Genomic DNA, 15,841 nt, shown 5'->3' with positions numbered 1-15,841 from the left:
CTTGTTTGAAGTTTGCAGGCTCTAACTTATTTGCATCTTATCAAACCTGCTAAATCTGCAGGGGGTTGAATACTACTTGTAGGCACTGTATATATGTGTATATATGTGTATATAATATATATATAATATTTCATTCATACATATTAATAAACAGCTAAAAAGCAAAATACAGTGGAACCATATAGTGGTTGTCCAGAGATACTCTTTCACCCATTGTGTAATTAGGTGTGGCACATGAATAATGCATGCTGGGCAGAGAAGTTGGCAAGACACCTGATCAACTCCCATCAAAGTATCACACAAAAGCTTAGCCATACAGTAGTATACTGTAACATAATCATTTTGCATTTGTGTTTTATTAAAAATGTTGCAAATTTTGTGGGGGGGGGAGACGTGAATAGCAGCATATAATATAATGGGTACATCCATGAAAAATACAGAGAACATGGACGTGAAACACTGATGTCTGAATGAGGCCTAATGTGACGTTAAGCCAAATTGTCTGTTTGCACCACCTCCTTAATCTTAAAGGCAACCTGTCAGCAGATTTGGGGACTATAAGCTGCGGCCACCACCAGTGGGCTCTTATATACAGCATTCTTACATTCTGTATATAAGAGCTCAGGCCATGGTTTAGAATGTAAAAAGCACTTTAGAATACTTACCTAAAACTGTTAAAACTGTCACTGCGGTGGAGTTGGGCCATATGAGCGTCTCCGTTCTCCGGTGCCGGCATCTCCTTTCGGCCATCTTCGTCCTCCTGAAGCCTGTGTGCATGACACATTCTACGTCATACACACTCGCCGGTCCCGCGCATCTGCACTACAATACTTTGATTTATCCTGCTCAGTGTGCAAGACCTCAATGCCAGCGAGTGTGGATGACGTAGGACGCGTTGTGCACCCTGGCTTCAGAAGGACAAAGATGGCTGAAAGAGGAGGTGCCGGCACCGGAGACGCCCGTATGACCCAACTCCACCACAGCGACCATTTGGGTATTCTAAAGTGATTTTTACTTTCTACACAGCGGCCTGAGCTCTTATATACAGCATGTTGGAATGATGTATATAAGAGCCCAGTGATGGTGGCCGCTGCTTATAGGCCCCAAATCTGCTGACAGGTTCCCTATAACTCCACTGCTTCTTTTCATTCCTAAAACCAGCTTTGCCTTCTTTAACCATTTCTACAGACCTTCATCATAAAAGGGGAGAGCTTGATAAGCGGCAAATAGCGGTGAGTTGATTTTCTTTGCTTACTCCAAACTATAGTTTGTACATCACACCATAAAACCTGAATATTAAGATTGGGAGATCTTGAAAAGAAAAAATTGGCCCCTACTGGACAGTGTTTTTTGTTTTACTGCAACCTGTGGCAATTAATAGTAATTTTGATACTTTAAAGGGGTATTCCCATTTCCAAGCTCCTATCCTAATATGTAGGAGGTGTGATAAGAATATTCGCAAATATCTTCCATTACAAATGTAGTATAGTTCTCCTGATTAGCTACGTCTAGTGATGGGCGAGCACTAAAATGCTCGGTACTTGAATTGAGTAAATCGGACTGCTCGGGTGTTTGTCTCGACTAAGGAATATAATGGAGGTCAATGTGAAACGCGAGCATTTTTCCTGTAGACCCTTCCATGAGGTCTGGGGGGGGTAGTAAAATCGCTGAAGTGGATGGAATACGTGTGGTCAAATGGAATGAGAGCCGCATAGGGAAGACACCTGGACACATCAGACTCCCAGGTCGCTGCTGGGAACTTTTATGGAGTGACCATAAAACACACTAAACCAAAGATAAGATGGATTTTTGCAGGAAGAAATGTTAGGAAACGTTCTTTCCTGTATAATGACTGGATATAAGGAAAATTTAACCCTCTTGCGCCAGAGCCTGTTTTTGTCTTCATGAACGAGACAATTTTTTCATTTCTGACCAGTGTCACTTTCATAGGTAATATCTCTGGAAGGCTTCAATGGGATCCCAGTGATTGAGAATATTTTTTCGCGACAAATTGTACTTCAGGTTAGGCCTAGGATACACAGCGAGAAAAACAGTGCGAGTGGAATGCGATATAAAAAAAAAAACAAACGCATTCCACTTGGACCAATATTACTCTATGTGCCAGCACCCATGAGCGATTATTTTCTCACCCATGCTGCGGGTGCAATGCGATCCTTGTTTCACTCGCACCCATTCAAGTCTATGGGGCGAGAAAAACATCGCACTGCACTCTCATTACACCGGTGTACAGAGCAGAGCGAGAATGGCAATAGCCGGCTACTGAGGAGAGGGGGAGATAAATCCCGCCCCTCCCCTCCTCAGCCGGCCCGCCCCTCCTCAGAGCCGGCCCTCCCCTCCTCAGAGCCAGCCCTCCCCTCTGCAGCTGGATTTGATTACACGATCGGACCACATTCGCATGACACTCGGCTCCTGCTGTGCCGCTTAATTTTTGAAATTTTAACTTTTTTTTTCTTTCCTCAAAGTTCATCAGCATTTTCTTTTTTTTTTTTTTTTTTTTTTTTTTTTTTCATACAAATTTACAAAGCCATTGTTTTAGGGACCAAATCACATTTGAAGTGACTTTGAGGGGCCTAGGTGACTGAAAATACTCAAAAGTGACCCCATTCTAAAAACTGCACCCCTTATACTGCTCAAAACCATATCCAAGGAGTTTATTACCTCTTCAGGTGATTCACAGGAAGTAAAGCAATTTGGAAAGAAAAAATAAAATTTTACTTTCTCCAACAAAAAGTTAATTTTAGTTTTACACTTTGCATTTTCACAAGAACAGTAGAAATTGCACCATAACAATTTTTTGAGCAATTTCTCCTGAGTACAGAGATACCCTTATGTGGTGGAAATCTACTGTTTGGGCACACCAGATAGCTTTTCTTTATCGTTCCTAGGGGAGACCCAGACAATGGGTGTTTAGCTTCTGCCTCCGGAGGACACACAAAGTACTACACTCAAAAGTGTACCTCCTCCCTCTGAGCTTATACACCCCCTGGAGAACCAGATCTAGCCAGTTTATCGCTTTGTGTTCAGGAGGCATTCATCCACACATGCATTCTCATCTGATTTTTGATTTTTGGAAAGAGTTTGAAGAAAAGCGGGTCCAAGTCTGGACCCCCGGCATGTCCCTTCTCACCCCACTGTGTCGGCGGTGTTGTTAAGGTTGATTCCAAGGCTGGAGCCTTACATGCCGCGCTCCTTCACCATCCCTCCTGGGCTCTGGCTTGAAGTGGGAGCCAGCACGGTTCTCCATGCTTGGCAGGAGACCGGTCTCCATCCGCAGCCCTTCAGGATCCTGCTGGACCGGAGCACTCATTCCCAGGGACTTGGAACCCTGCGTCTCAGCAAGCTAAGTACCTGAGGCGTTTATATATTGGGGGTCCCTGTACTTTATTGTTGTGGGAGAGTGTGCTGATTGTGTTTTATGACATTTCCGGCGGGTTCTCTGGCTGTCGCCTGAGAACCGCGCCGATGGTGCCTGCGCGCCGGCCGCACCGCTCAAATTTAGGCCTCGGCTTCGCCGGAGGCCTAGTTTCGGTTTCTCTGCCCTCGCATGTCACTCATGCAGAGGGACAGGCTCGGCTCCGCCTGGCGGCCGTTCTGCACAGTGGAGGGACACTCCTCACTGCAGTGTATGTCCCCTCCCCTGTAGGTCTCTATGGCCCACCAGGTCCCGCCCCCTCTCTTCGCTCCGGCGGCCATTTTCTCAGCATTCCCCCTGCGATCAGTCATTGCAGCGCTGGTCTGCAGCATCCCTGCTGAGGTGCTGTGCTTGGGGGTCCGGGCTTCGGGATCTGGAGGGTACACAACACCGCTCCAGCGGTCTGGTAAGCCACAACCTCTGGTTGTGGACCTCTGTATATACTCTCTGGGGGTCATTCTCTGGCAGAGCCCCCACTCCAGCAGCATGTCTTACAAAAGACCGCAGGAGGTGCTGCCGCCAAGGCAGCGTCCTCGTGACTATCTGCCCGCTCCAGCAACATCCTTAGTCGGTGGCAGGCTCTCCCACTTTGGCGACGCGTGGTTTCAACACGTCTCCGATCAGTGGGTGCGGGATATCATCTCCCACGGCTACAGGATAGAATTCTCTTCCAGCCCGCCAAACAGATTTTTCTTCATCGTTCCTTAAGGGAGACCCAGACCATGGGTGTATAGCTTCTGCCTCCGGAGGACACACAAAGTACTACACTAAAAAGTGTAGCTCCTCCCTCCGAGCATATACACCCCCTGGATGACCAAATCTAGCCACTTCAATGCTTTGTGTTCAGGAGGTCACACACACATGCATTCTCATCTGATTTTTGATTTCAAAGAGTTGGAAGAAAAGCGGGTCCAAGCTGGACTCCCGGCATGTCCCTTCTCACCCCACTGTGTCGGCGGTGCTGTTAAGGTTGATTTTTACAAGGCTGGAGCCTTACATGCCGCGCTCCTTCACCATCCCTCGGGCTCTGGCTTGAAGTGGGAGCCATCACGGTTCTCACTGCTTTGCAGGAGACCGGTCTCCATCCGCAGCCCTTTCAGGACCCTGCCGGACGGAGCGCTCACCCCTCAGGGACCTGGCCCTGCGTCTCATAAGCTAAGTATTGAGACGTTATTGAGGGGGTCCCTTGTACGTTTATTGTGGGGAGAGTGTGTTATTTAACTTTGCTGTGATTTCCGGCCGGTTCTCTGGTTTTCTCCTGAGAACCGCGCCGAGGGTGCCTGCTCGTCGGCCGCATGGAAAAATTTAGGCCCCGGCTTCGGCTGCGGCTGCGGCCTACTTTCGGTTTCACTGCCCCTGCATGTCAGTCATGCAGAGGGACAGTGCGGCGCCGCCCACCGGCCATTCAGCTCAGGGGAGGACACTCCTCTCTGAGGAGATGTTTCCTTCCCCTGTATTTCTCCTTGGCCCTCCGGTTCCCGCTCTTGGACTAAACCCCGCCCCCCCTCCTCACTCCGGCGCCATTTTATCAGCGTTCACACACTGATCGGCGCTGGCTGCTGCAGCTCTGCATCTGTCTGGGGGTCCAAGCTGTGGAATCCGGAGGGCACACAAAACGGTCTGGTAAGCCACAACCTCTGGTTGTGGACTTTCTTGTACACTCTCTGGGGTCATTCTGAAGGAGTGTGTTCTTTACTGCAGAACCTCCACCTCAGCAGCATGTCTCTCACTAGGAGCAAGGCTGCAAGGCTTTACTCTATATGCACTGCATGTAAGCTCGTACTGCCTGAACCGAGCACATATCCACATTGTGATGCCTGCTCTAACATGGTGGTGCCTCAGCCTGGAGTCTCCCCAGGGGCCCTCCGGCTGCTCCAGCCCCGGTGGCTGAACCCCCGGCTTGGGTAACTTCGTTTTCTAAAGCTATCTCCCAGTCCTTTGCCGACTCCATGGGACAGCTGTCCCGGACTCTGCTGAGCATGCATCAGCCCCCTTCTCAGGGCGCCTCTGCTGCTCCGACTCGCTCTGCAGAGCTCACAGAGGATTTTTCATCTGTTCCCAGACCCCGTCCTCCTAAACGGAGACGCAGGGACTCTTCTCCTTCCTCGTCCCACGGCTCTGATTCACGAGCTGAATCGCAGGGCGAGGAGGATGCCTTTACTGTGGGCTCGGACGCTACCTCTATGTACCCCATTGATCTAACTGAAGGTGATGCGTATGTTAGTGACTTGATTGCGTCCATTAATTCCGTACTGGACCTCAATCCACAGTGTCAGAGGAACAAGCCTCTCTGGTAGAAAAACACCAGTTTACTTCACCTAAGAGAGCAAGGAGTATGTTTTTTAACCACTCCAGTTTTCAGGCCACTGTGACCAAGCCCAGGGCCTGTCCTGACAAACGCTTCCCAAAGCGTAGTTCTGATGACCGTTTTCCCTTTCCACCAGAGGTGGTCAAGGAGTGGGCTCATTCACCAAAGGTAGATCCTCCGGTGTCTAGAATCTCAGCCCGGACAGTTGTATCTGTGGCCGATGGCACCTCACTGAAAAATCCCACTGACCGCCAGGTTGACCTTCTGGCCAAATCTGTATATGAAGCGTCAGGGACCTCGTTCTCCCCGTCTTTTGCAGCAGTGTGGGCTCTTAAGGCCGTCTCTGCTTCTCTGGCGGAGATGCATTCCCTCACCAGGGACTCTATGCCCGAAATGGTTGCCTTAACTTCCCAGGCTTCGGCTTTTTCATCCTATGCCATGTCTGCCATTCTGGAGGCTTCTCACCGCACGGCGGTGGCTTCCGCTAATTCCCTCGCGATCCGCAGGATCTTGTGGCTTCGAGAGTGGAAAGCAGACGCTTCTTCCAAGAAGTACCTTGCTGGGCTCCCCTTTGCTGGGTCCCGGCTGTTCGGTGAACAACTGGATGAAATTATTAAGGAAGCTACTGGCGGGAAGAGTACTTCCTTGCCACAAACTAAAACCAGGAAACCTGTCCAGGGCAGGAACCAGTCAAGGTTTCGTTCCTTTCGTTCCTCTAACTGGTCATCCTCTAAGCCGTCAGCCTCGTCCACTAACTCAGCCAAGGATCGAAAACCCAGCTGGCGCACGAAGCCGCGTCCTCAGAAGAACAGAGGAGCCGCTGCCACTAAGGCAGCCTCCTCTTGACTATCTGGCTGCGCCAGCAACGTCCTTGGTCGGTGGCAGGCTCTCCCACTTTGGCGACGTGTGGTTTCAACACGTCTCCGATCAGTGGGTGCGGGATATCATCTCCCACGGCTACAGGATAGAATTTTCTTCCAGCCCGCCAAACAGATTTTTTCTGTCCACTCCCCCCTGCTCCAAAGCCGCCGCCTTCTCTCAGGCCGTGGCATCCTTGCAGGCCAACGGAGTAATTGTACCGGTTCCCGCCCGGGAACGGTTCAGAGGTTTCTACTCAAACCTCTTCCTAGTCCCCAAGAAGGACGGTTCCTTCCGGCCCATCCTGGATCTCAAGCTTCTCAACAAGCATGTTCAGGTGCGGCACTTTCGCATGGAATCTCTGCGATCGGCCATTGCCTCAATGACCCAAGGAGATTTTCTTGCATCCATCGACATCAGAGATGCCTATCTGCATGTGCCAATTGCAGTTTCACACCAGCGTTGGCTACGTTTTGCAATCGGAGAGGAACATTTCCAATTCGTGGCTCTCCCCTTCGGGTTAGCCACGGCCCCTCGTGTATTCACCAAGGTCATGGCGGCAGTGGTTGCGGTTCTGCACCTCCAGGGGTTGGCAGTGATTCCTTACCTGGACGACCTTCTAGTCAAGGCTTCATCCAGTGCAGACTGTCAGCGGAGTGTCTCGCTCACTCTCGCCACGCTTGTTCAATTCGGGTGGCTTGTCAATCTGCCCAAGTCCACTCTGACCCCGACCCAGAAACTTACGTACCTAGGGATGCAATTCGAGACTCTGCCGGCACTTGTGAAGCTGCCCTTAGTCAAACAGCAGTCCCTTCATCTGGCGGTGCGCTCTCTGTTGAAGCCCCGCCGTCATTCCATCAGGCACCTCCTGCAGGTGCTGGGTCACATGGTGGCGTCAATGGAAGCGGTTCCCTTTGCCCAGTTCCATCTGCGTCCCCTGCAGCTGGACATTCTCCGCTGTTGGGACAAGCGGACCTCTTCCTTGCACAGGCTAGTGGCTCTGTCGCCACAGACCAGGAGCTCTCTTCAGTGGTGGCTTCGGCCCCTCTCTCTGTCCCAGGGACGCTCCTTTCTGGCCCCGTCCTGGGTGATTCTCACCACGGATGCCAGTCTATCCGGCTGGGGAGCAGTGTTTCTCCACCACCGAGCACAGGGCACTTGGACTCCGTCCGAATCAGCCCTCTCGATCAATGTGCTGGAAATCAGAGCTGTGCTCCTAGCTCTCGTAGCCTTTCACCACCTGTTGGCGGGCAAGCACATTCGAGTCCAGTCAGACAACGCGACAGCGGTTGCCTACATCAATCACCAGGGCGGGACTCGCAGCCGCCTAGCAATGTTGGAAGTTCAACGTATCCTTCAGTGGACGGAGGACTCCAAGTCCACCATATCCGCAGTCCACATCCCAGGTGTAGAAAACTGGGAGGCAGATTATCTCAGCCGTCAAACCGTGGACAGCGGCGAGTGGGCCCTGCATCCGCCAGTGTTCCGGTCAATCTGCCGCAAGTGGGGCACTCCGGAAGTGGATCTAATGGCATCCCGGCACAACAACAAGGTCCCGGTTTACGTGGGTCGCTCCCACGATCCTCAGGCCTTGGCGGCGGACGCGCTGGTTCAGGATTGGTCCCAGTTCCGTCTGGCCTACGTGTTTCCCCCTCTAGCTCTCTTGTCCAGAGTCCTGCGCAAGATCAGAATGGAGGGCCGTCGGGTCATAATCATTGCTCCAGACTGGCCCAGGCGAGCTTGGTACCCAGACCTGCTCCGTCTGTCCGTAGAGGTGCCGTGGCATCTCCCGGACCGCCCAGACCTTCTCTCACAAGGTCCGTTTTTCCGCCAGAATTCTGCGGCTCTCAGATTGACTGCGTGGCTCTTGAGTCCTGGATCCTGACGGCTTCAGGCATTCCTTCCGAGGTCATCTCCACTATGACTCAGGCTCGGAAGTCTTCCTCGGCCAGGATTTACCACAGGACTTGGAGATTTTTCCTGTCCTGGTGTCGCTCTTCCGGCCATGCTCCTTGGCCGTTTTCCTTGCCGACCATCCTGTCCTTTCTACAGTCCGGTCTGCAGCTAGGACTATCCCTCAATTCCCTCAAGGGACAGGTTTCGGCTCTGTCAGTGTTGTTCCAGCGGCGTATCGCCCGACTGGCCCAGGTGCGCACCTTCATGCAGGGCGCATCTCACATCATTCCGCCTTACCGGCGGCCTCTGGATCCCTGGGACCTTAATCTGGTCCTCACAGCCTTACAGAAACCCCCCTTTGAGCCTCTTAGGGAGGTTTCTTTGTTTCGACTTTCACAGAAAGTGGTCTTTCTGGTGGCCATAACTTCTCTCAGGAGAGTCTCTGAATTGGCTGCGCTCTCTTCGGAGTCACCCTTTTTGGTTTTTCACCAAGACAAGGTGGTTCTCCGTCCGACTCCGGACTTTCTCCCTAAGGTGGTGTCTCCTTTCCACCTTAACCAGGACATTTCATTGCCTTCCCTTTGTCCGGCCCCTGTGCATCGCTTTGAGAAAGCGTTGCATACTTTAGATTTGGTGCGGGCGCTCCGGATCTATGTGTCACGCACCGCTGCTCTTAGGCGGTGCACCTCTCTTTTTGTGCTGACCACAGGTCAGCGCAAGGGTCTCTCGGCTTCTAAACCGACCCTGGCTCGTTGGATTAGGTCGGCCATATCCGATGCCTACCAATGTTCTCAGGTGCCTCCCCCGCCGGGGATTAAGGCGCACTCGACCAGAGCTGTCTGTGCCTCTTGGGCTTTCAGGCACCAGGCTACGGCTCAGCAGGTCTGTCAGGCTGCCACTTGGTCTAGTCTGCACACCTTTTCGAAGCACTACCAAGTGCATGCTCATGCTTCGGCAGATGCGAGCTTGGGCAGACGCATCCTTCAGGCGGCTGTCGCCTATTTGTGAAGTTAGGTTTTGCCTACTTCTCAGTTTTCTGTTTATTTCCCACCCATGGACTGCTTTGAGACGTCCCATGGTCTGGGTCTCCCATAAGGAACGATTAAGAAAAAGAGAATTTTGTTTACTTACCGTAAATTCTTTTTCTTATAGTTCCGACATGGGAGACCCAGCACCCTCCCTGTTGCCTGTTGGCAGTTCTTGTTCCGTGTGTTTTCACCGGCTGTTGTTGTAGACAGAGGTTCCGGTTATTCCGGGTTTTACTCTATCTCTACTTGTGGGTGGATGTCCTCCTTCAGCTTTTGCACTAAACTGGCTACATTTGGTCATCCAGGGGGTGTATATGCTCGGAGGGAGGAGCTACACTTTTTAGTGTAGTACTTTGTGTGTCCTCCGGAGGCAGAAGCTATACACCCATGGTCTGGGTCTCCCATGTCGGAACTATAAGAAAAAGAATTTACGGTAAGTAAACAAAATTCTCTTTTTTCTGTCAACTCCCCCCTGCTCCAAGGCCGCCGCCTTCTCTCAGGCCGTGGCATCCTTGCAGGCCAACGGAGTAATTGTACCGGTTCCCGCCCGGGAATGGTTCAGAGGTTTCTACTCAAATCTCTTCCTAGTCCCCAAAAAGGACGGTTCCTTCCGGCCCATCCTGGATCTCAAGCTTCTCAACAAGCATGTTCAGGTGCGGCATTTTCGCATGGAGTCTCTGCGATCAGTCATTGCCTCAATGACCCAAGGGGATTTCCTGGCATCCATCGACATCAGAGATGCCTATCTGCATGTGCCAATTGCAGTTTCACACCAGCGTTGGCTACGTTTTGCAATCGGAGAGGAACATTTCCAATTCGTGGCTCTCCCCTTCGGGTTAGCCACGGCCCCTCGGGTATTCACCAAGGTCATGGCAGCAGTGGTTGCGGTTCTGCACCTCCAGGGGTTGGAAGTGATTCCTTACCTGGACGACCTTCTAGTCAAGGCTTCATCCAGCGCAGACTGTCAGCGGAGTGTCTCGCTCACTCTCGCCACTCTAGCCCAATTCGGGTGGCTTGTCAATCTTCCCAAATCCACTCTGACTCCGACCCAGAGTCTCACGTACCTAGGGATGCAGGACTCTGCCGGCACTTGTGAAGTTGCCCTTAATCCAACTGGCAGTGCGCTCTCTGCTGAGGCCCCGCCGTTATTCCCTCAGGCGCCTGATGCAGGTGCTGGGTCAGATGGTGGCGTCAATGGAGGCTGTTCCCTTTGCCCAGTTCCATCTGCGTCCCTTGCAGCTGGACATTCTCCGCTGTTGGGACAAGCGGCCTTCCTCCTTGCACAGGTTAGTGGCTCTGTCGCCACAGACCAGGAGCTCTCTTCAGTGGTGGCTTCGGCCTCCCTCTCTGTCTCAGGGGCGCTCCTTCCTGGCCCTGTCCTGGGTGATTCTCACCACGGATGCTAGTCTATCCGGCTGGGGAGCGGTATGTCTCCACCACCGAGCGCAGGGCACTTGGACTCCGTCCGAGTCAGCCCTTTCGATCAATGTGCAGGAAACCAGAGCCGTGCTTCTGGCTCTCCTAGCTTTTCACCACCTGTTGGCGGGCAAGCACATCCGAGTCCAGTCAGACAACGCGACAGCGGTTGCCTACATCAATCACCAAGGCGGGACACGCAGCCGCCTGGCAATGTTGGAGGTACAACGCATCCTTCAATGGGCGGAGGACTCCAAGTCCACCATATCCGCAGTCCACATTCCAGGCGTGGAAAACTGGGAGGCAGATTATCTCAGCCGTCAAACCGTGGACAGTGGCGAGTGGTCCCTGCACCCGGCAGTTTTTCAGTCAATCTGCCGCAAATGGGGCACTCCGGACGTGGACCTAATGGCATCCCGTCACAACAACAAAGTTCCCGTTTACGTGGCTCGCTCCCACGATCCTCAGGCATTCGCCGCGGACGCTCTGGTTCAAGACTGGTCCCAGTTTCGTATGTCCTACGTGTTTCCCCCTCTAGCTCTCTTGCCCAGAGTCCTGCGCAAGATCAGAATGGAGGGCCGTCGAGTCATCCTCATTGCTCCGGACTGGCCCAGGCGAGCTTGGTACCCAGACCTGCTCCATCTGTCCGTAGAGGTGCCGTGGCATCTTCCGGACCGTCCAGACCTCTCACAAGGTCCGTTTTTCCGCCAGAATTCTGCGGCTCTCAGATTGATGGCGTGGCTCTTGAGTCCTGGATCTTGACGGCTTCTGGTATCCCTCCTGAAGTCATCTCCACTATGACTCGGGCCTGTAAGTCTTCCTCCGCCAAGATCTATCACAGGACTTGGAAAATTTTCCTGTCCTGGTGTCGCTCTTCCGGCCATCCTCCTTGGCCTTTTTCCTTGCCGACCCTTCTGTCCTTTCTACAGTCCGGTCTGCAGCTGGGACTGTCCCTCAACTCTCTTAAGGGACAAGTCTCGGCTCTGTCAGTGCTGTTCCAGCGGCGTATCGCCTGGCTGGCTCAGGTCCGCACCTTCATGCATGGCGCGTTTCACATCATTCCACCTTACCGGCGGCCCTTGGATCCCTGGGACCTCAATTTGGTTCTCACGGTTTTCCAGAAACCCCCCTTTGAGCCTCTTAGGGAGGTTTCTTTGTTTCGTCTTTCACAGAAAGTGGTCTTTCTAGTGGCCATAACTTCCCTCAGGAGAGTCTCCGATTTGGCTGCGCTCTCTTCGGAGTCACCTTTTTTGGTTTTTCATCAAGATAAGGTGGTTCTCCGTCCGACTCCAGACTTTCTTCCTAAGGTGGTCTCTCCTTTCCACCTTAACCAGGACATTACCCTACCTTCCTTTTGTCCGGCTCCTGTTCATCGCTTTGAAAAAGCGTTGCATACTCTGGAGCTGGTGCGTGCTCTCCGGATCTATGTGTCTCGCACCGCTGCTCTTAGGCGGTGCACCTCTCTTTTTGTGCTGACCACAGGTCGGCGCAAGGGCCTCTCTGCTTCTAAGCCGACCTTAGCCCGTTGGATTAGGTCGACCATTTCGGATGTCTACCAGTGTTCTCAGGTGCCTCCCCCGCCGGGGATCAAGGCACACTCGACCAGAGCTGTCGGTGCCTCTTGGGCTTTCAGGCACCAGGCTACGGCTCAACAAGTCTGTCAGGCTGCCAGTTGGACTAGCCTGCATACCTTTTCAAAGCACTACCAAGTGCATGCTCATGCTTCGGCAGATGCGAGCTTGGGCAGACGCATCCTTCAGGCGGCTGTCACCCATTTGTGAAGTTAGGCTTCGCCTACTTCTTAGTTTTTCTGTTTATTCCCACCCATGGACTGCTTTGAGACGTCCCATGGTCTGGGTCTCCCATAGGAACGATAAAGAAAAAGAGAATTTTGTTTACCTACCGTACATTCTTTTTCTTATAGTTCCGTATTGGGAGACCCAGCTCCCTCCCTGTTGCCAATTTCTTGTTACGCGTGTTATCACCGGCTGTTGTCATGGACAGAGTCTCCAGTTGTTCCGGCTCTTGCTCTGTTTTACTTGTGGGTGGCTATTCTCCTTCAGCTTTTGCACTAAACTGGCTAGATCTGGTTCTCCAGGGGGTGTATAAGCTCAGAGGGAGGAGCTACACTTTTAAGTGTAGTACTTTGTGTTTCCTCCGGAGGCAGAAGCTAAACACCCATTGTCTGGGTCTCCCAATACGGAACTATAAGAAAAAGAATTTACGGTAAGTAAACAAAATTCTCTTTTTTTCACAAGTGAAAAAATGCACCATACAACTTGTTGTGAAATGTCTGAGCACACTGATACTTAATATGTGATGGAAATCAATTGTTTGGATGCACAGCAGGGCTCGGAAGGGAAGGAGCACCATTTCAATTTTAGAACACACAATTGTCTGGAATAGATAGCGGACGCCACGTCACATTTGGAGGGCCATCCATGTGAGGTCTTGTTTTTTGCGGGCCGAGTGACGTTTCTATTGGTACCATTTTCGGGCACATAATTTTTTTTAATCTTTTATTTTTTATTTTTTTTTGGTAGATGAAAATTAACATAAAACAGCAATTCCAGAATTTTTTGCAATTATTTTTTTTTTAACAGTTCACTGGTTGGTAAAAGAAACACAGCTTTATTCTTTGGGTCACTACGGTTACACCGATAAGCAATACCACATTTATATAATTTTATGTTTTACCGCTTTTACACGATAATAAACATTTTTTAGAAAAAAAAGTTTTGCATTGCTGTATTCTCTGAGCTGTAACTTTTTTTTCTTCCCGCTGATGTAGTTTTCAGTAATACCATTTTTATTTATGTTCAACTTTTTGATTGCGTTTTATTCCATTTTTTTTCTTAGTATGATGAAGCATTTATTTGGTGCTTTTTTTAAACTGTTCACTGAAGGGGTTCAATAGTGACAGTTTTATAGATTAAGTCGGGCCAGACGCGGCGATACTAAATACATGTACTTTGTTTTATTTTTGTTTTTATAATTTTTTTTTTTTTTTTTTTTTTTTTTTTACTTTTACCAAGTCCCTATATGAGACTTTCACTTTTCTTAGTCTGAGCGGTGGCATAATACATTGCTATGCAGCAGCCTAGTAATACATTATGCTTGGTGTCAGGCTACAGTCACTGCTGCAGGATGGGTCTGACAGGCCACTGTACATGGCAGTCTCAAAAGTCATCAAGTGACCCACGGCTGCCATGACATGCCTAGGCTCCCCCATGATCGTAAAACAAGAATGCCGCGGAGACACCATCACATTTGTCAACGTTAGCAGGAAACTAGCCAGGTCTTTCACCGGGAAGGGTAGTTTCCAGTCAAGGAAACAGCCTATACCAAAACATGGTATCCATCCACAGACAGCTGTTTCGGTGTATTTGCCTCTCATCAGTGTGGAGTAGGAAACTGGCTAGTGGGGGCAGTGCCGAGTAGAAGGCTACATAGGTAAGGATGGTTGACCTCGGGGAGATCAACATCCAACACCATCATGTGTTTCTCAATGCAGTGACACTAGAACAGCTGTCTGTGGATGGATACCATGTTTGGTATAGGTGGTCTTCTTGACTGGACACCGCCCTTCCCGTGGTTGTTCCTTCCCGGTGAAAGACCTGGCTAGTTTCCTGTTAGCGTTGAGAAACATGTGATGGTGTCTCCGTGGCATTCTTGTTTTGTATATTTTCTTAGGGGGCGTTGTTCTCGTGTCACTGCTTTGAGAAACACGTGATGGTGTCTCCGGTGTTGGATGTTGATCTCACCGAGGTCAACCATCTTTACCTGTGTAGCCCCCATGATCGTGTGACAGGAGAGCTGGGAGTTTTAGAGAGAAGCAGTGCGCTCCTTCTCAACTTCTGTGTGCCGCAATCCCTATTGATTGCAGTACATAGAAGATCACAAAGGTTTATCATCATCAGGATCTGATCCAATCAGGTGCTGAGGTCTCTGTGCAGAACTACTCTTCTGCATCAGATTTCCGGCGATTGTAGCGTGCAGGGGGTCACCTCCTGACCGCCGACCGTAATTATATGTCAGCGCTGCACAGAGCTCAGCAAGCGCCAACATATTTACAGTGGGCTTCTTACACCCCTTAGGCTATGTTCACACACAGCGTTTTTGCACACTCGATGCTTTCAATGCTGAAATAATTAACATGTTACTTTGTTCAAAAATGTAGCATTTTTCCCATTTCAATCAGGGAAAAAAAAATATTCCTCTAAAAATGAGTGCTCACTCATAGTTTAGAGGGCCAGCAGGCGGGTCTTACTCAATATTTAGAAGTTCCTCACTGAATTTTGAAAGGGCCATCAGAGACTTTGGGGTGGCCAGAGGGAGAAGGTGGGCAACAGTTTTCCAGACCATTCACATATGGGAATTTCAGAGACCAAGGGTTAGGTGTTCCCCAGTTTGTGCTTTTTTTTTTTTTTTTTATAGAAAAGTGGGGCTGATAAAAGAACGGTCATTTGCAACCTGTGTCATACCAAGATCAGCAGAAGCCTATTACCAGCATGCTTAGGTACATGTCATCCGCCTAAACACCTGACTAGGTGGGTGAAAAGTATGGGTCCAAAATCAGAGTCTGCGGGTGACCCCATAGCTAATCCTCTGTGCTTGGTAATACCGGTCTAGGGTGCAGGCACAGATGCCTCCTGCCCTACACCTGTCGTTGCACATTCGCAAACACCATCAGCAACATTCTGATTCTTTGTCCCAGGGCAGCATTCAGCTGTCCTAACCCCAGTCCTTGGAACGGAAACTTAAATACCCTGCCACCCACCGGGCCACGGCCTCAAACACTAAACTGGCACATTTCCAGAATGCTTGACCTGGAAATGTTGCGGTTTAAGCTTGTGGACACTGATGTTTTCTGCAACTTCGTGGCACCAACCATCCCTTGGT

The 15,841-nt window shown here is 50.7% G+C and overlaps 1 protein-coding gene across 1 annotated transcript in view; it reads left to right on the top strand.

Annotated features, from left to right (window-relative positions):
• INTS8 (integrator complex subunit 8) overlaps nucleotides 1-15,841 on the top strand; it is a 197,671-nt gene that overhangs the window by 173,599 nt on the left and 8,231 nt on the right. The window contains exon 26 of the mRNA XM_075353053.1: nucleotides 1,189-1,232. Coding sequence (XP_075209168.1) covers nucleotides 1,189-1,232 — 44 coding nt within the window. The remainder of the gene's footprint in view (nucleotides 1-1,188; nucleotides 1,233-15,841) is intronic.

This window comes from Anomaloglossus baeobatrachus, chromosome 6 (genome assembly GCF_048569485.1).
Source record: "Anomaloglossus baeobatrachus isolate aAnoBae1 chromosome 6, aAnoBae1.hap1, whole genome shotgun sequence".
Lineage (NCBI taxonomy): Eukaryota > Metazoa > Chordata > Amphibia > Anura > Aromobatidae > Anomaloglossus > Anomaloglossus baeobatrachus.
The sequence above is the reverse complement of the archived record's forward strand: the minus strand, read 5'-3'. Positions and strand labels throughout refer to the sequence as shown.